Source organism: Pristis pectinata, chromosome 8 (assembly GCF_009764475.1).
Source record: "Pristis pectinata isolate sPriPec2 chromosome 8, sPriPec2.1.pri, whole genome shotgun sequence".
NCBI lineage: Eukaryota > Metazoa > Chordata > Chondrichthyes > Rhinopristiformes > Pristidae > Pristis > Pristis pectinata.
Window position 1 is genome coordinate 35,082,062 of NC_067412.1, and position 25,839 is coordinate 35,107,900.

General features: G+C 44.2%; 1 protein-coding gene across 4 annotated transcripts in view; it reads left to right on the forward strand.

The window, feature by feature from the left end:
• The window catches only part of llgl1 (LLGL scribble cell polarity complex component 1), a 93,399-nt gene that overhangs the window by 17,280 nt on the left and 50,280 nt on the right, over positions 1-25,839 (forward strand). For all 4 annotated transcript variants that reach the window (XM_052021184.1, XM_052021185.1, XM_052021187.1 and 1 more), the window contains exon 3: positions 25,686-25,767. In XM_052021184.1, the coding sequence (XP_051877144.1) occupies positions 25,686-25,767 (82 nt within the window). The remainder of the gene's footprint in view (positions 1-25,685; positions 25,768-25,839) is intronic.

The window sequence follows — 25,839 nt, forward strand, 5'->3', positions numbered from 1 at the left end:
GGGAGGGTTACCTAAAATTGGAAAACTCAATATTCATGCCATTGGGTTGTAGACTACCCTGGAGGAATGTGAGGTGTTGTTCCTCCAGTTTGTGTTAGGCCTCATCCTGGCAATCGAGAAGGCTGAGGATGGCTGGTCAGTCGGGGAATTGAAATGACATGCAACTGGGAGCAATCGGTCCACAATGGTCATCCTGAGCTCCCAGTTGCATGCCATTTCAATTGGGTGATGAACAAAGAAGACAAATGTTCGGGGCAAGATGTAATCTACCACTGGTTTTAATACTATATCTTACTCAGTTGCCTATAAGATGGATAACAATGAAGTTGTACTGTTTAAGAAATATTCCTGGATGGGAGGGAATAAAGTGCATTTGTATTGTGTTCAGTTAATGCAGTACAAATGTATTAGAGTGTTACTTTGCTTTTTAACAATGGGGAAATGCTAAGGAACACTCCTGGTAGTGAAATCGCCAAAGAAAGAGTTCTTTGAAGCACTTGCTGTTGTCTGCTAAGTAGTGTGTGTTTGGCAGTAGGCTGCAGAGTGAATCATTAGGAAGTGGGTCAAGCTAATTGTGGGCCATGGAATTAACTGATTTGCATTGTGGCTGTGCTTTGGGCTTTGATTAAATGTGTGAGCAAGTGGCCTTTCAGCGAGATTGGGAATAACCCATGTGGCATTGCCATCATTCACTGATATTAATTTTTATATTTTATGAACTAATCCATAAAATGACTATGTGGCTGAATTCTTTACTCCTTTTGAAGTCTGGAACCACATTTGTCACTCATAATTATTGAATGAGCCAAGAACTGGGAAAATAATTACCAAAGCAGCACTGGTTCCTCTAATTCCTCCAGGACTTTGGAATTTATTTTGTAGCAGGCTGGAGTAATATTGTATGGAAAAATTAATATTTACTTCCTGAAGTAAATTCCAAAATTATAAAATTCTACTGCTGTGTTCCCCTTAAATGTCTATGTAAACAATTTGTTGTAACTGCCACAGGTGATATTACTGTATGGAGCAGAAGTAGAAATACTTAAGAGTACAGCTCTGACACTGGATGCTGCTGAGTACTTGGCTTGAATGCCCTTTGCCAGTTCTGACAAAGGGTCTTCAAGCAAAAATGTTAACCCTGTTTCTCTTCCCACAGATACTACCTGACCTGCTGAGTGTTTCTAGTGCTCTTCAGATTTCTAGCATCAGTCATTTTAAAATTTTATTTTGATTTTCATGGAGATTGAATGTTAATTTTAATACCTGATGTTACTGAGAGGGTGTACAATGGTAAGCAAACTCTTAACAGGATTTGGTACCTACCAGATATGCGGAACGAAGATGGGTTGAAATAATGCTGGAGCTGCTCAAACAGATCAGGCAGCATCTGTGAAGAGAGAAATGGAGCTGATATTTCATCAGAACATAAAGCATGCTTATTTTCTCAGTTTATGTTGGAGTTGCTAGTTTGACTGGGCTGCTTAAGATGCAGACACCTGCCAGTGGTCAACCCTCTTAACTCCATAGTGTACTGAAGAATGTGCCTACAGAATAAGGCACATAACCTGATATCAAAGCCAGTGAACAGCCACTCTCTGCCTTGGTGTACGCTACAGTGACTGTTGTGATCTTGGTGTTTGGCCAGCAAAAATTAGGGGCTGCAAACCAAAGATGGCTTTCAGAGTCTGTGCAGCTACTGATGTCAAATGCGCTGAACCGATGTTGGAAAATGGTGGGGGCTGCTCCTCCTAAACCAGTGCTGAAGGGTTGGTAAGTTGTATCTCCTGAGAGCAAACTGATAATAGCAGTGTAAACTTGACGCTGAGGAAGTACTTGACTGTGGCATTAAAAGTCCCTAGGACTTAAAAGAAAAAAAAGACTTTACTGACTGGAGTTGTATAGTGTGTACGAAAGATGGTTATTGAATATCAATGGTTAGCCTCAAGATGTGCTACAAGAATTCCTTGGGGCCGTGTCAGAGATCAAGCTATCTTCAACTGCTTCACCAATAACCATTCCCTTATAGTCACAAATGGGGATGCTTGCTGCTGATTGTACTGTTCAGTTCTACTTGGATTCCACAGGAAACAAAGCAGCCCATGGTTTTGTACAGCAAGATGTAGCCAATGCTCAGGTACAGACTGATATAGGTAAAAACAAAACATGTTGTGCACATTACCAGCCAATTGGTTTGCCCAACTATCTACCCTTGACATTCAAGGGCTTACCATTACTAGGTTCCTTCCATAAATGTTCTAGGGATTACCTTTGATTCGTAAACTTACAATGGGGATGAAGCCATTTGGAAATCATACTGGACAAAAATGCGATCCAGTCTAAACCATCTTTCAGTGCCATATCTCCTCAAATCCAACTGCCACTTGCTTTGAATTTATACCCTCTGACAATTAACCACTCAACTAAGGAAAGTTTCTGTCAAAACCCAGTATAAATTTATGCAGTGCAATTATATCATTCCTCAGCCTTTGCTGTTCTAGCATTGGGATTCAATAGCTTCCATTTATACAACAACTCTAGCCGAGCATAAACATCCCAAGCTGCTCATGAGCTTTACCAAATAAAAAAAGTGACTTGCAGATACACAGATTGGGATGGATGACTTAAGTGAGGACTTTAATGAGTAGCTTGGAGCTAAGAGAATTCTGGTGCATCCTCAAAAGCAAATTATGCTGTGCCTCCTGGCATGTAGTTTCATCAAGCCAGGGGTTGAATCTGCTGTAGCAACCTTGGTTGTCTTTCAGTATGTTCTGCCTTTTGAATTGATCAGTGTCTAATGAGATTATTGGTTTAGCAGCCAGAAATTTGATTGTTGGTGCCACCTGATGAATTTTGCATATAGTATGTCATTAGTGCAAATATTTTCTGCACCTTTAATTTTGATTTCTGATCATATTGTAAGAAGTGTTTTCAAATCCATGATGTATGCTTCAGTAGCGTTGTTGCATTTAATTTATCATTCTGGCTGTGGTTTACAAATATTTGCATAGGTCTCCTGAGAACTTGTCTCAACTTCAAACAACCAGTAGAACATTAAAAGGCAACTGTTCTGGTGGAAGATGGAAAATACAAAGTAATAAAGAAGCTAGAGGGGTTGTGGGAAATGAAAAATGAATTTCGAATGCCTGTCTCTACTTGATTTGAATGCAGTGTACAAAAGTAACTTCCAATTTGTACACAGGAGATGTCTGTCATCACCTTTCAATGATCCGACAATTGTAGCCCATCCTCCCACCCTCCAATTATCAGAAGCATTCTCCAGCAGCTAGAAGGAAACAAAAACTTTGTCTTGCCTTTTAAATGCTGCTGTTTCCACCATCCCCATTGCTCTCTAAAATCCCAGACAATAAACTCTGCTCCATTTGTGTGTTCAGCAGACTTGCATGCCCTGTAATGTTCTGTACGAAACCTCCTGTTGAATCTGGTAGCTGTCTTATTGTAAACTTAATGTTTTTATATTTCTCCCATTGAATTTTGTCATATAGTAAGTAGACTTGTTTAAGTGCAGTTATTGCAAACTCTGCTACAGCTTAAGAAAAAGTATAATTATTTTTCCTAATCACTTTCTCAATCCATTATTTTAAGACAGTAGATGAACCCAGCTGACGTGGCTTCTGCCATTAAAAGAAAAATAGATGTCTTTGTTTTCCTCTAATGGGTCCAACTCGTAAATGTTTCTAATTATGCAACAGCCTCCACCCCCACAATATTGCAACATACTCAGGAAAGTATCCTACTTTAAGGAAAGAGGAAGATAGCACTTTGCCAAGTTTATGGATTGTTTTATAAAGAATCTTCTTGAGCAAATAACACTGGAGGCCTGAAACACTGCTGGAAATCCATTGCAGGCCTGGTGGCCTTTCATAGATCAGGTGGAGAATTTCATCCTGTATCTAACTCCATATAAAACATAAGCCATTCCCAGAATGACTTCTATTTTTTTTAGTGTTGTCTCAGAATTTCAGATCTAGAGAGCATATAAGTGTATGATGACTCCATCAGGAAGAGAATTCCACATCTAGAATCTGGTCGGGTTACCAGTTGCAGAATCCTGTTGTAGCTGTTGCCACTAACCTGAATAACAGCACCTGTTCTGGACATTGGGCAATCCAGTAGATGTCCTGAAACTCCACAATTTTGCATTTTACAAGAAAGTTAGTTGTGTTATACAGAATGGCAATGGGCCTCCAGGTTGTGCAGAAATGTTATACTCCTTGTGATTTATCTTGCTGCATTGAATGTATATTGAATGCTTTTGTGAACCACGAATTGCTACCAATCACTCTGGAAATAATTTTGAGCAGTTTGCAGGAAAATTAGCTCAAACCAGGATGCTACTTTTACTTCAAGCTACTCAATTTTAACATTTAATTTTCTGGATTAATGTTATAATTTTGCACATTGTTTGTGTTTCCAATAGCAATGTGTCTTTACTGAAATTCTTGACTGTTTTAGTATTAGTAAAGAATAAAACACACTGGAGTTTAAATGTATACACAGTTTCTGCAAACAAAAAAGTGCTTTGTCATCGGGAGCAAAGATCATTGGAAAATTCAGTATTTATGCCACTGGACTGCAAGCTACCGAAGCAGAATGTGAGATGTTGTTGTTCTTCCAATTTGCATTTGGTCTCTTCATAAATTTTAATTTTCAATTTCAGATAACCCACATCCCTGGTGTTCTCCTCCACACACACACTGCCTTGTCCACCTAGTTTTCTTCTCCCTTTGTTCATCTTTCCCATCTCCTTCCCCACCCCACCCCAACCTGGTTCTATCTGCCCATCATCCCCTCCCCATCTAGTTCCACCTATCACCTACCAGCTTTTATTCTCTTCTCCCCACCGCATCCTTTGTACTCCTACATACTGGCAATCTTTTCTCTTCTTTATCCTGATGCAGGGTCTGAACCTGAAACATTGATTTGTGCCTTTTGACCTCCACTGATGCTGCTGGGCGTGCGGACTTCAAGTGTTCTGTTTTGTTTTGCTCCAGATTCTGGCATCTGTAGTCTCTTTTGTCTACATAAGTAGGAAGTTTTGCTATCAAAGGAGCAAGATCTAAGAGGCCAAATACTGTTCGCCTCCCAGACTGGTGTATGGATGGATATGCAAACAACATTATAAAAACTTTCTGGGCTTTTGTGGAAAATGTGTCTGCACTTAAATGGAATGGAGGGAGGAGAATAAAATGGTCTCCATCTGTAGTCATGAAATAGAGAGGAAAGACCCCTATTCTCCTTGCCATTCACCACTTTCTTGTGTCCATCCACAGTTATGGTTCCATCCATTGTTGGGTACAATGGCATTCATTGGTTAATTGTTAAACAGTGAAACTCCGATAGCCCACTATCTGACCATTTCGAAATCCTGATGGCTTGGCACCTGGCTCACCAGGTGATGTGTGCAATCTCAACTCGCCTAGACCCTGGTTCCTGTGTTTCCCTTCCAATTTATTGCGCCCTTGGTTCCCACACAACCCTGTTATTTGTTGAGTTTGCTGAACGTCTTTGTTTTTTAAAAGGTTAATTAAAAGTCTATAGTATTGATAGTCTGGAAAATGTGTTGGTCCAGCACCACTAAAGTCCTGGGCATGCCAGATTAATGGAGTTTTACTCTAATGGGATCAGGGGTAAAAAAAAATTAAGGAATAAGTGAGTGTAGACTCTTTGACCTCCTTCACTGTTCACCTTTTCAATGAGGTCATAGTTAATCTTATTCCTCAGCACCACTTTCTAGCCTTAACCCAATATTCCCTTTTTACCTTAATGGCCAAAAATGGTTTCCATACTCGTGATGTAGACATTCCTGCTGTTGCCCACTTATCACCTTAACAGACACTTCTGCTGTGCAGGTGTCTGTTATACTGTGATGTTTGAACCATTACCTATTGACACTTGCCATTGTGAAATACCAGCTGGTTCCTGCCACCTGTAAAATTGTACAGGCATACCTTGTGTAAGAGCAGGAGAAAATTGGGAGATATTGCCAATGCAAACTCTGAAACCCATTGAGATATTGGAAGTAGTCTGCATTCCCTCTTTCTCTTCAGGGAAATATGCAGTCTTTAGCCTTTCTGAGGTGGTGCATTTTGATGTCACATGTCACTATATTAACAGTCATAGTTGCAAATTTACCATACTTTGACAGGTTGGTTATCTTGTCCCTCATTCTTGTTCCACTCTTCTCTGTATCAGGGTTTTAATATTTGTTTCTGGTGAGTGGGATTTGAACTAGAGTTTAATATGAAAATTGAAATTGCTGTATAAATAAGTTGCAAAAAGGCCTAGGGAAGTAGACCCAGTAGGTCTCCCAACTAGTACATGCTGCTTTATTTGGCAATGTCAGAACAACATTGGATTGCCCATGTTCCCAAAAAGTCTAAAGTAGAGTTTATTGTCATATGTACACGTATGCACAAGTACGATGGAAAACTTACTTGCAGCAGCATCACAGGCACGTAGTGTCAGGTGAACAGCAATCACAAGAAAAACATACATTTACCATAAAATATACTGTTTTTACAAGAAAAAAAATTATAACAAAAACAAAGTCCATTGTAGTGCAAAGTGATCATAGTGTTGCTAATATTGAGGTAGTGATTAGGGTTTTGTATGTTGGTTCAAGAACTGAATGGTTGAAAGGAAGTAGCTGTTCTTGAACCTGGTGGTGTGGGACTTCCAATGAATGTTCCAATTCCAGTATAATTCTGCACCTCTTGAAAGTGGAATTTGGTGTCTTGTATTTAAATGAACACTTTGGAGGTGGGGGGTGCAGGAAGGAAATCACAGGACTGCAGTTTTGTTCTAGTCAGGGTTTTGCTTTTGTTTGTAGCGTGCATAAATTGAAAGAAATGTCTCCACGAATTGAAGTTTCAACGGCAACATATTGAGGGAAAGTCAGTTGGAGGCTTGCAAACATGGTTTGTTTTCAGAACGAGTAAAATTCACAGATCTTAATTTGACAAGATTATACTGACATGAGGACATTGATTAGAGCATTGTGGTCAAGCTGGATTCAGTTGCTGCTTAATATTTGCATGTCCTTTCCACTAGAAACAATTAAACAATGAATACTTGCCAAACCTGCAACTTCTGCTGGATCTAAGTACTGGAATGCCTTACCCAAAAACATTTTGAGATTATCTTCACAGCAGAATGAATAGTGGATCAAGTTCTCTCACTGCACCACCACCCTCTTTTAAGCAATTGGGGGGTAACCAATAAATTCTGACCTTGCTGGTGATGCTCAGTAATACATTTTTTTTCCTTTTTTTAAAAAAAACACCAAGGGCAGGACTACCTTCTGGCCCAGGCTGCACGATAGAAGGATGGAACTCCCATTGTACAGAAGGCTGTTGATGCTCACTCAATTAATTTTGAATCAGATTTAATACATTTTTTTCCTAGACCAGGTATCCAGAGTTATGGAGCCAAGGCAGAAGAATGTAGATAAGGTACAGATCACAATCTCATTGCATTCATTGGAGGAAATATCTCAAGGGATTGAAGTTTCAACTATTTTGTATTAGCAGAAGTCAATTGTGAATTTAAGATTTGTTGTTTTTTCCAGTGAGGCTACATGGCCCTTCCCATTCACTTGTTCCAGGTTTCCTAGAAATCGAGCCTTGATTCAGCTCTGGTTTGTTAGTGCATGAGAACTGGGGAGTTAGAGCTTGAAAGCTTTCTTTGGCACATGGGCAGTTGGGCATGATTGGTTCATGGGTGGTTGTGTTTGCAGTACTGAGTTCCTAGTTTCTGTGTGCTGAATGAAGGACTGGTTCTCAAATTGAAAGTGGGGAAAGGAGAGAAAATCATTTGTAGACTTCATAGCTGCAGGGAATTGGCAAGGCCTGCCTGCCTGCCTCCCTCTAGGCTTCCTATTGGATTGGGTCAAACTGTCCTGTGAAATAAGGTGCCTTGGTGGCCCTAATCTGAGTCAGAGATTATAAAGCATGGAAACGGGCCTTTCAGCCTAACTAGTTCATGCCAACCATGATGCCTATCTAAACTAGGTCCATTTGCCTGCGTTTGGCCCTTTGCTATGCATGTACCTGTCCAAGTGTCTTCTTAGCAATGTTATTGTACCTGCCTGTACCACTTCCTCTAGCAGCTCATTCCATGTACCCACCACCCTCTGTGGGGAAAAGTTTGCCCCTCAAATCCTTTCTCGCCTTAAACTTATGCCCCATAGTTTTAGACTCCCCTAACTTGGGAAGGACTATGACTATCTACCCTATCTGTGCCCCTCATGATTTTGTAAGCCTCTAAGGTTACCCTTTGGCTTCCTTCACTCCTGTTACCAGTTTATTCCTATTTAAGGAGTCATAACAAAGTTGCAATAATTTATAAATTGGAGAAATTACACTTTTACTCCTTGGTCTTTGTTAAATTGGCTGTTTTTATTCAAACCAGGAAAGGGTATTGCAATTAAAGTAAAAGTCTACTGTGACAGCTGGTGTTTGTGGAGTTGTATCTGTACAAAGGATTACAGCTTTCAGACTGAGAGAGTAATTGTCTTTTTGTTAGATTTAGGGTGAGGAATGATGTTTTGGGGACTTGGATGATAGCCATTTTTAAAGTATTTGTTCTAGTCACTGACTTAAATTCTTCTGTCAAGAAATTAGGTGATTGAATGTGAGCTAGGGGTTTGCACTTGTGTACAGAACAACTTTTTGGGAGCTAAGCTTTTATCTGTTGATTGAGCACTACTTGCTATCTAAGCAATTGTTCTGTTTTTTTTGCAGCAGAATTACTTTTGTGTAGTTGAAAATGATTGCAGTGCTGATTCATAAAGGAGCACAGTGTGATTGCAACTTGTGAAGGGAGATTTTAAAACATTGGTAACTATTTGTAGAATGACAACTGCTTTTAGCTTCCTCCCTATGGTGCAGAATTTTTATGGTTGAGAGAGAAGCAATTGCTTGGAGCCCTTTAGTAAACTTTTGATAGGTGGGAAAGCTGATACTTGCTAATAGGCTTGATTTCTGAATGCTCTCCCCTGTTCATTTCCTGGTTCTGCTCCAAGTGAAGGCTGGGGACCAGCGTTTGCTGCCATCAAAAGATTCAGGTTCTGGTCTTGGTTTTTAAGTGGAAATCTGATAGCTGCTTTGCATATTTGGAATATAGAGGCTAGGTTGTTCCATTAACTAGTTGACTGGGTAGTGGAAATTCAGTGCAATATAAACAATTGTTGCTCCTGTTAACATTTCAGTTTCAGCATTACCAGATAAATTGAGTCAAGCGCCACTGATACTCATTTAGCTGAGAGTAACATCATTTCAGTCTGGGATGGAAGAAACGGAAGACTTGTCCTCTGAAATAATGCACAATGAAACCAACCGGGGAGCTGATTTGGTTAGACTTGTTGCATATAATAGGACAGGGTTAATTAGTAATCTCATTGTCCTCTTTGGGGGGGGGGGGGGAAGTAATCATTATCAGTAAAGCTAAATATGCATGGTGAGAGTGGTGCATTGGTTAAGGTCAATTGGGAAATGAGATTAAAAGATTTGACAGATAAATGATGGAAGGAAAGGAATTAAAGGATAGGAACAAATTTTACTGTTGCTAGGAAGCCTGAAAATTGGGTGAGTTGCAAAGTGTCAACAAATGATTTAATAGCTGATTGTAAAATTTTTTTTGATCTCCATTTTTGTTTTAATAAATTTTAAAAAATTACTACTCTGCAGACCTACTTGGAAAAAATGTTTGTACCAATGCATACTGGCAATAAATGGCAACAATGCAGAATTTGCATTTTGCAAGTATAATGTTAAAGTGGCTTTCAAAATGTACGCGTGGATTACTGGCCATCCCACTTGTTTGTTGGTGAGGAGCAAATAAAATTGCAGGTGGAAATGGCTATAAACCAAAAGATGATGTATGCATCTGTGTGAAAGAAAATGGAGATTTTGCTGAAGTTCATTCTGGTAACTTTCATTCCAGGGCTAGTGTTACCTCAAAATAATTCTGTAAATTTGTTTCTAACATACAGCCAAGCAGCTAACAGGCTGAGACTGACATGAATTTGTACACTATGGGATTATGTACAAAAGTAAGGTGCTATCTTACCATGATTAAAATTGAACAGGCTCAATGGAGCCTACTTGCTCTGTTTCTTATGAACAATATGTACTTGAGAAGAAATGGTGGAGGCTCCAGGATATGAAACTATTCCAAGAATGGGCACCTTAATGAGGGAGAAATTGTACATTTGGTATGGACTGTACATTTTTTATTGATGCCAATGCTTCATGTGCTATTCGTGTTTCTCCTTTTCATGTTGCAGATTAAAGGTGGCTTCATGAAAAGAAACTAAAATTGAGTTAGCAAAATCTAAGGATACAAGGGGCACACTGTAGGAAACTTTTGATAGAGAACTGGGGCCTTAGAAACTAAGATGCAGGAACTTTAACTGCTGTTGGCCAGTTTGGATTTTCCTGTCTGTTGTTGGCCTTAAAGGTCACACATTAGAGTTTTGTTTTGTCTTTTGTTTTCCAGCATCTCAGTTGTGGCTGCAGGCAGCAGTCTCGTCAAACAATGTCATTAAGCCACTGTATTGCTGAGCTAAAGTGAGTGAATAATTCTCACCTAAAAACACTCGAGTCATGTTCCTGTTTCTTTTCTCTCTGCCTCGTCCCCAACCCAAAATACTTCATCTCTACAGGCAGTTTCTGGCAAACATTTTGTGTGGAACTCTACTGATGTGATGTCTTGGTATAACTCTAGTGATTTGCTGAGTGATGGATTATGGCATTTGGCCAAACAAAGCACTTTACAGATGCTACACAGTCTCCCCAGTGAGTAACTTCTCCAATCTGGTCCTAGAGCTCTCCATGCCCTGAGGCTGAAGAACGCCAAGCTTCATGCATGGTTGCTTTTTAAATATACCAGTAACATTTAATTGTGAAGGTTAAGCGAGGCTATAAAACATGTATGTAAATTTCCAAAGTTTTCCACAATGTTGCTGTGAACTCTTGCACTGTCTGGATTGATCAATGCTGCCCTGTAAATGAGCTAGTATTACTATTGTGATCGTGAGTTGTCTCAGCAGTGGCTTCCAGTTTCTCTGGAGGTAATGCACTTTGAATGCCTTTTATTCTGCTCGGTCACAGGTCGGCTGGCTGATCAGGCCTGCCCCTGGAAGTAAGTTGAGATTTGCAGCTTGGTTTTGCTAGATAGTGTACACTTGACAGACACAATAGATTGCAGGGAGCTCCTTGTGCTTCATGCTGCCTTACAATATCCTGTAAAATGGTGGGCTTCGCAATTCTTCCTTTTTTCAACAGTTGAAAGTATTTTTAACAAAATGAGATCTCTTATACCTCCATCAAATTGTTTAGACCCCTGAATAAGTGTAGAGTGGAAAGTATCTGTAAATTCTGTGAGTACTATCAATTTTATTTTTGTGGAAGTGTCTGCGGTGTTTTGGTTTTTCTCATAATACATTTTGATCTTGCGTTGGGTACTGCAGCATCTGAGATTCAAAATTGCTGGAGAAGAGAAGCAAGTGTGAATTTTGAATGTGATAGTGTCATTTCATTTGGTCACTGGGAATGAAGTAAATTAAAAGTAAATGCATGCTGCTGGCACCACAACTGGATGTGATCCTAAATCCCAAAAACACATGGAACCAAGTAAAATTCCAAATGGAGCTTGTTTGTGCAGTAGATTGACAGTTGAGTGGCATTCCCATTATACCAAGGAGTCCCATGTTCAATGTATATTGCACTCTGAGGGTGGAGGGGGTGGGTAGAGGATGTCAAATTGGTCAGTTTGTGCTGGCAGTAATCACTGGGAGTCTGGGATGATTGAATGCTGATGGCTTGGCTGTGGCACTGAAGTCTTTGGCACTGGGGGCTTTCCCAGAAAGGATGGCCACCAGAGCATGGTATCAGAGGATGGTTAATCCATGAGTGGAGGGGTTGGGGGTTGCCAAGGAGCTGGAATGTTGCTGGTCTGTTTGGGTGGCAGCAGTTTGTAATTTGCCATGTGAAGTGCTGCTTTATAAACACCTTAAGGTATCTTAACATTTTCAGCAAAATCTGCATTGAGTCTGATATTTAAGTGGGGAAACTGGAAACCAGATGAAGAGGATTTGAAACTGATTCTAGAGCTTGGGGGCCAGGCATCTGAAAGCAAGAATGGCAATGATGGAGCAATTAAACAAATGCAGCTGTTTGAGGGTAATATGGATAAGGGAAATTTAGAGAGTGTAGAAGGATTTGAAAGAGGATGTGAATTTTTTTAACAACATTTGTTGCTTAACCAGTAGCCAGTATTGGTCAACAAGTACCAAGTGAAGAGTGGACTGATTTAGGATAGAAGATGCAAAGCTCAAATGAGCACAAGTTTGCAGAGACTGAAAGATGGGAAGCTGGACAGGAGAGCAAAACTATTGCCATCAGGAGCAGTTAGAAATCATTTGGTGTTTTTGGAGTTTCAAGTGGTGCAAGTGCCCTTGTTTATTTTCACCTTGCCATTTCAATGAGGATAAACTTTGCCTCTGTCTTGGTCTTGGTGCCATCCTGCATTGAGATGAACAGCTTTAGGAAATTACTGGTGTTATGTCCAAAATTCACATTCCATCCCTTTACATCAGACTTGATGCATAAGCTATTTTTTAATGAGAAAAACTGCTTTTGGAAAAATAGATCATGTTGCTGGGGAACATTTCGAAGGGAATGTTCCACTGATGGCTTTAGTTTGAAAGGCTTTAATTAGTTCAGAACGAGGCAGAGTCCTCTTCAAGCCAACTTTGTAATTTTTTTAAAAGTAAATATTCTGTAGACATTCCAGGAATCCTTTGGTAAGGAGACACTTGGAACAAATGTCTTTGGTGCTATTGTAAAAGTAATCTTGATTTTTCTATTGTAAAGTGTACACTAGTGTTTTATTTCGCTGTAATTAACTGCATATGGTTCCTCTGTAAAGTTGCATTCCTGTTTAAAATCCCCCCATAATTACCTTTCTCAGAGTATCATGCTGTGTTGCTGTTGGCTGTTACACTTTGTTGAGAGACCAATCACTGTACTTATCCACTAACAAGGGAACCTAAACATGCTTCAAATAACATTGTTTGATTAAAAGATCCTGCCAACAGATTCCAGACGAAGGATAGGATGTGTTTTTAATTGCTTCCCTACCTTTTTCTCTTCTCTCTGATGCTGACTCTTGTTGAAATACAGTTCATGTTAGCAAGCTTCAGAAATCTCAAAACCAGTCCTCCTCTGACCCTAAAGTGTTAGCAAGCAGTTTGAAACTGGACATTACTATACCCAGTTCTGGTCTTCGCTGTCATGTGAGCAAGGGACTGGAAGAGGATTGGGATGAATTACAGTACCCGGTGTTTTTGTTGTCTGATTTAAGAGAAAGTAATTGCTAACATGTGCAACTTTAGCAGAGAAAGGATGCTCGAACCTAGAAATTGGGTTGTCAAGTGTGTGAATGAACTCAGTAATGAAATAAACCGTTCTGGTGGAAAGTTGTTGACCTAACATCCTGGGAAGATGCCAGAATTTGCACATTGGATGCTGAGTTTTTGTTTAAAGCATCCATATAAGATTTTTTTAAAAAAGAAACTTCTCTCCCTAAACAAAATTCCAAAACTCATAGAGGGGGTGGATGCTGAATCTTTGGGTATATTCAAGACTCTGGTTTTTGATGCTGGGAAAGGAATCTTGGGATTGAGAAAGAAAATGGCCTTGAAATCACAGGATCAGCCATAATCTTATCGAATGACAAGAAGTGATCCAGACACTGCATGGTTAACCACCACTTTGTGCTGGCGTGTAGTAATTATCAGTTGGGCTAGTTGAGGGTACTCACTTTTTGTAGTAAAAGACTTCATGCTGCAACAGCATTTTGTGGAGAGGGCCAGATTGATGATCTGAAATGACTCGTGTCAATCTGAGAGCCCCAAATGTCATGAGAGATCTTATTTGAATTTGTTAAAATTTCTCGGGAAATGGCCATCGCTAGTATTGCCTATCCTTCATTGCCTTTGATAGATGCATTAAACTCCTATGATCTTTATGCTGAAGAAACTCTTGCTCTTGGGTCTGGAGTTCCAGGATTTAGACCCAGCGATGAAGGAACAGTGATATATTTATGTCAAGGTGGTGAGATATTTGGGGAATCTTCAAGAGTCTGTTCTTGTGCATGTGTTGCCCTAGTCCTCACCTGGTACTAAAGGTTATAGGTTTGGGAGGTGCTGTTAGTGTAGCTTGGGTGAGTACCTATAGTACACTTGCAGATGGCACACTGCAGCCACAGTATGCTGATGGTGGAGGGAATGAACGTTGTGGATGGGATGCCTATCAAACAGCTGCATTGTCCTGGATAGCACTGAACTATTTGAAGAGTTGGTGCTGCACTTATCCAGGCAAGAGGCATACTCCTGACTTCTGCCTTGTAGATGGTATAAAGACTTTTGGGTGTCAGGAGGTCAGTAATTTTCTGCAGCATACCCAAACTCTGACCTACTTTTGTGCTGGCAGCAGTAGTGGCTGGTTCAGTTCAGTATCTGGTCAATGGTAATTACCAGGATGGTGTTTGTGAGAAACTTAGTGATGGTAGTGCCATTAAACATCAAGAGTATGTGGTTAGAGTCTACTTGTTGGTCACTGCCTTACACTTTCATGATGCAAATGTTGCTTGGAATTTCAGCCCATGTTTCATGTTGTCTGGGTCTTGAAGCATGGAGTGCTTTATTCTGAGTTATCACAAACAGAATTGAACATTTGATTGCTCAGCAAACATGCCCACATCTAACCTTGTGATTGAAGGAAATTCATTGAAGTGCCTGAAGATGATTAGGCTTGGGACATTGCTCTGCAGAACTCCTGTAGTAATGTCCTGGGGCTGGGATGATTTGTGCAAGTAGTGATTCGAACCATTGAAGTGTTTTCCCATTGATTCCTCTTTAGTTTCATCCAGGCTCCTAGATGCTGCATTCAAGTGCATCCTTGATGTCAAGGGCAGTCACTCTCCTACTCTCCACTAGGATTTGGCTGTGGTCTACATTTGGACCAAGTCTATGATGAGGTTAGGAGGTTTGTGGTCCTGGCAAAAAACAGTTTGGCATCTGCAGTCCCTTGGAGACACGAGACTGCAGATGCTTTATTGTGGTGCAAAAAGGAAAGGAATCGTTAATGTTTCAGGTCGAGACCCTGCATTAAGACCAGGTGCAGCTCAACCCATTGGGTTCCTGCAGCAGTTTCTTTCAGTGAATTAGTTATTGGAGAATAGGTGCTGCTTGACAACACTGTTGACAACACCTTCCATCAGTCTGATGTCTGAGAATAGACTGAGGGCTTTAATTAACCATAATTAATTTCTCCTGTTTTTGTCAACAGATATACCTGTGTAACTTTCCAATGTTAGATGCCAAAGTTATTATTGCACAAGAACAGCTTGGCAAGAGGTACTAGTTCTAAAATTATTTAAGTGTTGCAGCAGGGATGTTGTTTGGTTCCGTAGCCTCTATCTATTACTCATTTCTTGATATTGCATGGCATGAATCAAACTGGCTGGACACAGGTTTCTTTGGCGTTGGATCTTGGGAAGAAGATGAGACTTGTTGAAAAGAAGGTTCTTCTGACTGAATATGGCTACAAATGCTTAGTGGGCAGGCATTCAAAATCTTTTGACAAGCAGTAAGCCAGGAATGGGGTTTAACTGACTGGCAAGGCTCTCTGCATTTTTTTAAAAAAAAACAATCAGCTGGTCTGGGGGCCATGTTGCTGCTGCAAATATATCCAGGGAAGAAAGGAAGGTATATGTGTGGGTGGGGTATTTTTAGAGGTGATGTGAGCTAAGGAAGGAATGTATTATTAAGAAGATAACCAGTTTCCTGCATGTGCATTGTCATCAGAATTAGTATGAATTCAGTTTTGTTGTCCACAAGATTAAATGCACTTTTAACTATACATTCTTATTTGTGGAAAACGTGGACATGGCAATTGGATTTCACCTAGATGGGGATAAGTTGTCATTGTGTTTGTGCTGTAGTTTACTGCTTTCAGGTTGGAGTGACTGTCGAGTTTACCTTGGTTTTGCATTGGGTTGTAAGTTGCGAGCATGCCATGGACTGCATTAAAAGAGGATAAAAAAATACTAGATCTGACTTGAGCTTGTTTTGTGGGTACTGGCTATGATTAGAACCTGTGTAGTTTTGGAACGTCATATGGTAATTTTCATTTATCAATGTCTTTATCTGAGGGAATAAGTTGTAAACTGAAATGGGTCTGTGCTCATTCTCTGAATTCTCCAAGCTTCTACAAAACTGGATTTACCATGAACCTTGGTAGGTGTAAGAGCATTCCTCCTCCCTTCATCCTAGTGAATCAAGATGATGAAGTAAAACGTTGGTCTTCTTGGTCGGTGTAAATCTGAATAGCTGGATTATTGGGTCCAAGTTATCTTAGCCAAGAAAGTGAACATAAGGAATTGGAGCTGGAGTTAGCCATGCTGCTTTGGAACTTGCTCTCATTTGACAAAATCATGACACTTTAAATTACTTTGCAGTCCCATCTGCATTTTTTTTTGTGCAGTTCTAAAACTCTATAAACCTCAGCTTTAAATGAGCCCTCTTGGGTCAGGAATTACAAAGATTTACAGTCCTGAGTTTGATCCTTCAAACAGTTTCTAGTGCTAAAATGTCTGTCCTAAATCTTGACACTGTTCCCAAATCTGGACTCTTCAGCCAGGGAAAACTTTTCTCAACATCAGTTGGATGCTAAAGCCACTTCAGAATCTTGTTTTGATAAGATCACCTGTCATTCCTAACTACTTTTAAGCCAGCTTGCAAAAGATCATGTTTTCATTTCTAATTATTTTCTGTACTTGCTAATTTTGATTTGTGTACAAGGGCACTCAAGTATATTTGAACAACAGGATTTATAATTTTTTTCTATCCTTCCTGTCAGAGAGTAGATTTAAGTATAGTCCAACCAGTTTCTTTTATCTGCCCTGGTGGTGACAATATTTAAAAAAAATAATAGATTTGATAAATATGAGTTCCCCTTTTCACAAGAGCCTGTTAACTCTGCTCAATCACGTTGCCCTTTTGTGACTTTAATCAATTCCAGCATTTTCTTGGTTAGCTTGACATTAGTTTTGTAGTTCACTGTCTTACAATATCCTCTTGGTTAGCGGAGTTTCGTTTACTTATTTCCAAACCAATGGAGCCATTTGAGAATTTGGAAAACTTTTTGGTAGGTCATAACCAACACATCCACTGCCTCTTCAGTCAACTCATAGAACCTCAACATCTTGGCCTTCAAGTCCAGTGGATTTGTCAGCCTTTAACCCCATTAGTTCTTCCTGCCATCATCACTGATAAAGTTTTAATTGACGCCCTGGTACCATGCTACATTTGGGATGTATTACTGTTCTGTGTGTGACGACAGGACAAAACTTAATGACATCTCAACCATTTCTCCTCACAGATGATCCTATCTCAACATTTCAAAGCTATTGTACTAACTTATTATTTGCATGTTTCTAAAATTCTTCAAATCTGTTTAGTTTTTGCTAGATTTCTTTTTCAATTTTTTCTGGGTCATCCTTTGGTTACAATCTTCAGGTTTACCTGAGCTGTGCTTCACTATAAGCCCATTTTTTTAATCTAATATCATTCTTAATTTTAGATGGCCACTCATAGAATATTTTTCCTATGGAGTTTATTTTTCAATGGGATGTAATTTCATTCAGAATTTTAAAATTTGCATAATTTGCCTCTTAACTGTTTTTAATCTGATTTCTTAACTCGCCATGACGCATTTGCCCCTCATACTTTTCTTGGCAATATTTTTAAGACTACAGTTTCAGGCTTGGGAAGGAATTTAACAGTATTTTGATATTGGCAATATTAATCCACTGGGTAAAAATGATGATTATTAATTGTTTCATTTATACAAGATCTAAAATAGCCTATTTCCTGGTTTGTCTGCTACATTTTATTCCAGGAAATTGCTACAATCCACCTGCACCCTAGAGGCAATTTTCAGTGGCCACTTTAACCTACCAACCTACATTTCTTTGAGATTCTGATGTGGGGGCGAAATCTGAGGTCACAGAGAGAATGTACAAATCCATACAGCCTGCGGTAGTTGTTGGGATTGAAACCTGGATCCACAAGAGACTGCAGATGCTGGAATCTGGAGCAACAAGTAATCTGCTGGAGAAACCGCTCCCAGCAGGAGTTAGACCCCAGCTCCAACCCTTGTTGTGTCTTCACTATCCCCTCCAACCTTCCCCTCTGAAGTGAAACGTTCTGTTCTCAGCGGGGGCCTTACCTTCATCCCTGTGTCCACACCTCAAGTGCCGCATCTGCCATGATGCTGAGCTCTTCTGTTGCTTCCATCTTCAGGCCTCCTACTTTGGCAAGGGTTCTCCACTGCCCACTGATGACCCCTTTTCCTGCCTTAAGCACTCCTCCTTCTCTTGGACACCCAGCTCTAGCCTTCTCCCCACTCTGGATCTTTTCATCTCTAACTGCCGACGGAACATTAACCGTCTGGACTTCACCACTCCATTCCAACCTCACCCCCTCTGAATGCACTGCTCATTCTCTCCACACTAATCCTGACCTCTCCATCAAACTCGCAGACAAGGGCAGTGCTGTTAGTCTAGCAGACTGACCTCTACCTTGCCGAGGCCAGACAGCAGCTCTCAGACACCTCTTGCGTGCCCCTGAACCAGGACCCTGTAGTGATTCACCGCACTGGCATCGAACTGGCTCCTGACATCGTCGGAGGCCCCGATCCAAGATGGCGCGGGGCCCTCCTTCCCCATCATGGGGCTAGGAAAGCCTGCGTGCGGGAAGGTCAGGTGACCGCGTGACGTCAACGCGGGAACTGTAGCGCGGGAAGTTTTCGGATATTAAAGGCGCACCGCACCCTTGTCATTCATTCGATTTCTGATTTTGAACCTGCGACTCTGTCTTCATTTCATAGTGTGTAGCTGGCCGCTACATTGGTGACCCCGACGGGCCCAAACGTTTTTGGACCCACGATGTCTGCACCACAAGAGGTACAGGCAGTAGCCCTTAAACTGCCTACCTTTTGGACCCTCAGGCCCCGTGTCTGGTTCGACCAGGCCGAGGCCCAGTTCCAGGTTTGCCAGATCACCAGGGACGACACCAAGTACTACTATGTGGTGAGCGCCCTCGACCAAGACACCGCAGCCCAGGTCGAGGACTTCATCCAGGCGCCCCCGGAGGAGGAGAAGTACGATAAGTTCAAGACCCTCCTTCTCGAGACTTTCGGTCTTTCCTGACGTGAACGGGCCTCCCGCCTCCTCCACCTCAATGGGTTGGGCGACAGACCCCCCTCTGTGCTCATGAACGAGATGTTGGCCCTGGCAGATGGGCACAAACCCTACCTGATGTTTGAGCAGGCCTTCCTGGAGCAGTTACCTGATGACATCCACCTGCTCCTGGTAGATGCTGAGTTCAGCAACCCCCGGAAGGTGGCCGCCCAGGCGGATGTCCTTTGGCGGGCGAAAAAGGAGAGCGGGGCATCTGTCGAGTGTGTTGCCATGCCATGTACCCAGCAGGCCAAACCCAGCAATCAAACGCACCCCACCCGCCACCAGGTCTGAGACACCGACCGACCGAGGGTGTTTCTACCACCAACGGTGGGACGCTGATGCCCGCAGGCGCCAGCCACCATGCAAGTTTCTGGGAAATGCCAGAGCCAGCCGCTGCTGATGGATACGGCGGCTGGCCACCCGGATAGCCTCTTGCATGTGTGGGACAGGCATTCCGGATGTTGGTTTCTAGTGGACACAGGAGCTGAAGTCAGTGTCATGCCTCCCAACAGCCGCGAGACTTGCAACTGCACACCAGGACCCGCCCTCAGAGCCGCCAACGGCAGTGCCATTCAGACCTTTGGCGCCTGTTTTGGTAGACCTCCAGTTCGGCACCTGCAACTTTACTTGGAAGTTCATCCTTGCCGCCGTCACGCAACCACTCCTCGGGGCAGACTTCCTTCGCGCCAATGGTCTGCTGGTTGACCTGCGGGGTAAGCATTTTGTACATGCCAGGACCTTCCAAACGTTCTCATTGGGTGAGGCCAAGCTACCGGCCCCACACCTCGACTCCGTCACCACGTTGACCAACGAGTTCGCCAGGGTCCTGGCAGAGTTCCTGTCCGTACTAACGCCCCAGTTCTCCACTACCTTGCCCAAGCATGGCGTCCAGCATCACGTCCCTACCCAGGGCCCTCCCCTCCACGCCTGCGCCCGGCGGCTACCCCCGGACAAGCTCCGCCTCGCGAAAGAGGAATTCCAAAAAAAATGGAGGAGTTGGGGATCATCTGCAGGTTGGACAGCCCATGGGCCTCTCCGCTACACATGGTCCCCAAGGCAGCTGGAGGCTGGCGACCCTGTGGCGATTACCGACACCTCAACGACATTACTACCCCGGACTGGTACCCCGTGCCGCATATTTAGGACTTCGCTGCCAACCTGCATGGCGGTCCATTTTTTCCAAAGTTGACCTCGTCCGCGGGTATCACCAGATCCCGGCGCATCTGGACAACATTCCAAAGACGGCGCTGATCACACCTTTCAGCCTCTTTGAATTCGTCCGGATGCCCTTTGGTCTCGAGAACGCTGCTCAGCCCTTCCAACGACTGATGGACACTGTCGGGTGTGACCTTGACTTTGTAGTCTTATACCTCGATGACATCTTGATCGCCAGCAGCAGCCGCCAGGAACATTTCACGCACCTCTGCCAACTCTGTTCTCGCCTGAGGGATTTCAGCCTGACCATCAACCCAGCCAAATGCCAATTCGGGCTTGAGACAATTGATTTCCTGGGCCATCGGATCAACAAACACGGCGCCATGCCCCTGCCTGCAAAGGTCGACGCCATCCGCCATTTCGCCAGACCCACCTCCATCAAGGGCCTGCAGGAATTCCTTGGTGTGATAAACTTTTATCACCGGTTCATACTATCTGCGGCCCGCATCATGCGCCCGTTGTTTGCTCTCCTGTCAGGCGGAAGCAAGGACATTGTTTGGTCGGAAGAGGCTCTCACCGTGTTTGTCGAAACCAAGCAGGCCTTAGCGGACGCGGTCATGTTGGTGCATCCTCGTACGGACATCCCGACTGCCCTCACGGTCGACGCCTCCAGCACAGCGGTTGGAGGCGTGCTAGAACAGCTTATCGAAGGGCATTGGCAACCGCTGGCGTTCTTCAACAGGCACCTTCGACCACCAGAGCTCAAATATAGCACCTTCGACCACGAGCTGTTGGCGTTGTACCTGGCCATCAGACACTTCTGATACCTCTTGGAGGGCAGGCTGTTTACAGCTTTCACCGACCACAAGCTGTTGACCTTTGCTTTCAACAAGGTCTCAGATCCCTGGTCAGCACGGCAGCAGTGGCACTTGTCGTACGTCTCAGAGTTCACCACTGACGTATGCCACCTATCTGGGAAAGAGAACGTGGTCGTAGATGCACTGTCACGGCCCACCATCCAAGTTTTGTCCCGGGGGTGGATTTCTGCGCCTTGGCGGAGGCACAGCGAACGGACATGGAGATGCCCAGCTATCGCACCGCAGTCTCAGGCCTGCAACTGCAAGACCTACTGATAGGCCCCAGTGAGCGCACCCTGCTCTGCGATATCTCCACAGGTAGATCCCACCCCATCATCCCAGCTGCCTGGTGCCGACGGGTGTTTGATGCCATCCATGGCCTTGCACACCCATCCATCCGGACTACTGTTCGGATGGTATCCGACAGGTTCGTCTGGCATGACCTGCGTAAACAGGTTTCCGAATGGGCCCGGTCCTGCACACACTGCCAGACCTCAAAAGTACAGCAGCATGTCAAGGCCCCCCTGCAGGATTTTCAACCTACCCGCTGGAGGTTCGACCATATCCACGTCGACCTGGTCGGCCCCCTCCCAGTCTCCCGAGGGGCGTGGTACCTCCTCACAATTGTTGACTGTTTTACCCTCTGGCCTGAAGCCATTCCCCTCACAGACATCTCCATCCATTCCTGCGCACGGGCCCTTTTGTCAACTTGGGTGGCCTGTTTCGGTGTCCCAGCACATATCACCTCAGACAGGGGAGCTCAATTCACCTCCGGCCTGTGGTCTGCTGTCGCCGACTTGTGGGATTCCCGGATTCACCTCGCCACCGCCTATCACCCACAATCCAATGGGCTGGTGGAGAGGTTCCATCGACACCTGAAGTCGGCACTCATGGCCCACCTTGGGCCCAACTGGATAGACGAACTCACCTGGGTCCTGCTGGGGATACGCACTGTACCAAAAGAGGACCTGCATGCCTCGTCCGTGGAGATGGTCTACGGAATGCCCTTGGTTGTCCCGGGTGAGTTCCTACCAGCCCCTCGGCGACCAGAGGAAGAACCTACTGCGACGCTCGACAGGCTGCGTGAGCGGCTAGGCAACTTGGCCCCGATACCCACCTCGCGACGTGGACAGGCCCTGACCTGTATGCCGACTTCCCTCCGAGACTAAGTTTGTCCTCATCAGGAGGGGCATGCACCGAATACCGCTGCAGCGGCTGTACGAAGGGCCATTCCAGTCGTCAAGAACAATGGGTCTATGTTCATGCTGGACATTGGGGGGCGCGAGGAGGTTTTTACAATTGACCTGCTGAAGCCGGCTCATTTAGACTTGGACCAACCCGTGGTGGTCCAGCGAGCGCGATGCAGGGGCAGTCCACCCAAGTCAGTTTATTTAATTCTGGTTTTCGCGACGGTATCACCGGTTTTGGTGGGGGTGGGTGGGGTTATGTAGCGACTCATCAAACCGGCTCCCGACAGCGCAAACGCCGTCAGAGGCCTTGATCCAAGATGGCGTGGGGGACCTCCTCCTTCCCCATCGTCGGGCTAGGAAAGCCTGCGCGCGGTAAGGTCAGGTGACCGCGTGACGTCAGTGTGGGAACTGTAGCGTGGGAAGTTTTCGGATATTAAAGGCGCACCGCGCCCGTTGTTCATTCGACTTCTGACTTCAAACCCACGACTCTGTCTTCATTTCGTGGTGTCTAGCTGGCCACTACAACCCCACTGAGAAGCATCAGGCCACTGTCTCCCGCACCATCACTGATCTCATCACTTCTGGAAATCTCTCCTCTATATCCTCTGACCTCATTGTTCCCCAACCCTGCACTGCCAGTTTCTAGCTCCTACCCAAGATCCACAAACCTAACTGCTCTGGTAGGCCCATTGTTTCCACCTGCTCCTGCCCCACTGAAATAGTATCCTCTTATCTCAACTCTGTTTTGTCCCCCTTGGTTCAGTCCCTTCCCACCTACATTTGTGACACTGCATGCTCTCTACTTCAACAACTTTCAGTTAACTGGCCCTGACCACCTCATTTTAACCATGGATGTCCAGTCCTTGTACACTTCCATCCCCCCTCAGGAAGGCCTCGGCTCTCTGCTTTCTTGATAACAGACCCAACCAGTTCCCCTCCTCTGTCTGGCAGACCAGTACTCGCCTGTAACTTTCAGCTCCTCTCACTTTCTCCAGACAAACGGGCGCCAGCTACGCCTGTCTTTTTGTAGGCTGCTTGGAATTGTCCATGTTAAAGTTACACCAGTAACGCTCCTCAACTCTTTCTCCTCTTTCTCCGCTACGTTGACGACTGCATTGCCGCTCCTTCCTGCGGAGCTTGTCAGTTTCATCAACTTCGCCACCAACTTCCACCCTGCCCTCCAATTCACTCGGTCTGTCTCCAACACCTCTCTCCCCTTTCTTGATCTTTGTCTCCATCTCCAGAGACAAATTATCCACTGACATCTTTTACAAACCCACTGACTCCCACAGTTATCTTGACTACACCTCTTTCCACCCTGTCGCTTGCAATGATGCTATTCCCTTCTCTCAGTTTCTCCTTCTCTGCTGCATCTGTTCCCATGATGAGGCTTTCCATTCCAGGACATCTGAGATGTCCTCTTATTTTCCAGAAAATGAGGATTTCCTTCACTGCTATCAATGTAGCCCTCGCCCATATCGCCTGCCATTTCCTACACATCTGCCCTCGCCCCACTTCTTGTTCCTCCCCCCTGCCGAACATAACACGGTTAGGGTTTTGTCCTTCCCTACCACCCCACAAGCCTCCGCATCTAACATATCATTCTCCACAACTTCTGCCATCTCCAATGGGATTTTGCCACCAGCCACATCTTCCCTGCCCTCCCCCCCCCCCCCCCCCCCCCCACTTTCCACAGGGATCACTCTCTGCAACTCCCATGTCCGCTTGTCCCTCCCCACCGATGCCCCTCCAGGCACTTATCCCTGTAACCATGCCAAGTATTACACCTGCCCCTACACCACCTCCCTCACCACCATTCAGGGCCCTAAACAGTCCTTCCATATGAGGTAGTCCTTTGCATGTGAATCCATTGGTGTCATGTGTTGCAGAGGCTGCTGCATCGGATGCATCGGTGAGACCCAACGCAGATTGGGGGATTGCTTCGTCAAGCACCTTCGCTTCGCCCTCCGTAACAGCCAGGATCTCCTGGTGGCCAGCCATTTTAATCCCACTTCCCATTCCCACACTGAATTGTCTGTCCACACCCGCCTCTACTGCCAAGTTGAGGCTAAACGCAGATTAGAGGAACAACACCTCATATTCCGTCTTGGTAGTCTCCAACCTGACAGCATCGGCATCAATTTCTCTAACTTCCGGTAACCAATCCCCTCTGGCCCCTTCTCCCCTTCTTTCCCCTCCACCTTCATGACCTGCCTATCACCCACCTTCCTCTCTCTGGTTCTCCTTCCCTTTATTTTATGGTCCATTGTCCTCTCCTATCAGATTCCATCTTGTTCAGCCCTTTGCCTCTTCCACCTATCACCTCCCAGCTTCTCCCATCATTCCTACTCTGCAACCCCCCCCCCCCCTCCGCCACCCACCCACCCACCTACCTACCTACCTACCTTCCCCCTCTCAACTGGACTTGCCTATCACCCACCAGCTCGTGCTCTTTTAACCCCCTCCCCCAATCCTTTTATTCTGGCATCTGCCCTCTTTCTTTCCAGTCCCAATGAAAGATCTTGGCCCAAAATGTCAACTGTTCATTTCCATCTATAGATGTTGCCTGACTTGCTGTTGCTGGAGAAACTCGGCAGGTTGAGCAGCATCTGTGGTGGGGTGGGCGAGTGGAGGGAGGAATTGGTGATGTTTCAAGTCAGAACCTGATGGACAGTTTCGACCCAAAACAGTGCCAATGCTTTTCACCCACCCTCAGATGCTGCTCGACCTGTTGATTACCTCCAGCAGATTGTTTGAAATTGGATTGTTGGAGCTGTGAGGTACTTGCTTGATCAGCTGCACCACTATGCTGTCAAAGGACTTGGTTGCATGGAAGCGATTGCTTTTGAAGCTTTTTTCTTAAGAAATAAATGGCAGAGAGATATCTTTTAAAATATAGGGACCGAAATGAGGTGCTAAAGGAAAAGAGTAATTGGGAATTCACTGGTGGTTAAGTGGAACAATGCTGGTCAATCCATGCTACTACTGTAGCACCTGATGGGCAGTAAGATGGGTTACCTTCATTGCAATGCATTGGTGCTCTGGAGTGCTTAAGAGAGCTGAATGCAGAGGAGCAGGACTGTTTTGAGCACAAATTCCATTTAATTATGGTAACTTTACATGCGTTTATTCCTTAATGTTTGATTTTAAGCTATGGAGTTCCGGGCGTGGAGTTTACAGGGCTGCACAAAGAAACTGGCACAGTGACACAGATGCACTTTCTACCTGGACAGGTATGCCAATATTCAACATTGTGCAAAGAGAGGAACATCAAGGGAAATGGTTTTGTAAAGAGGTTTGCTCTA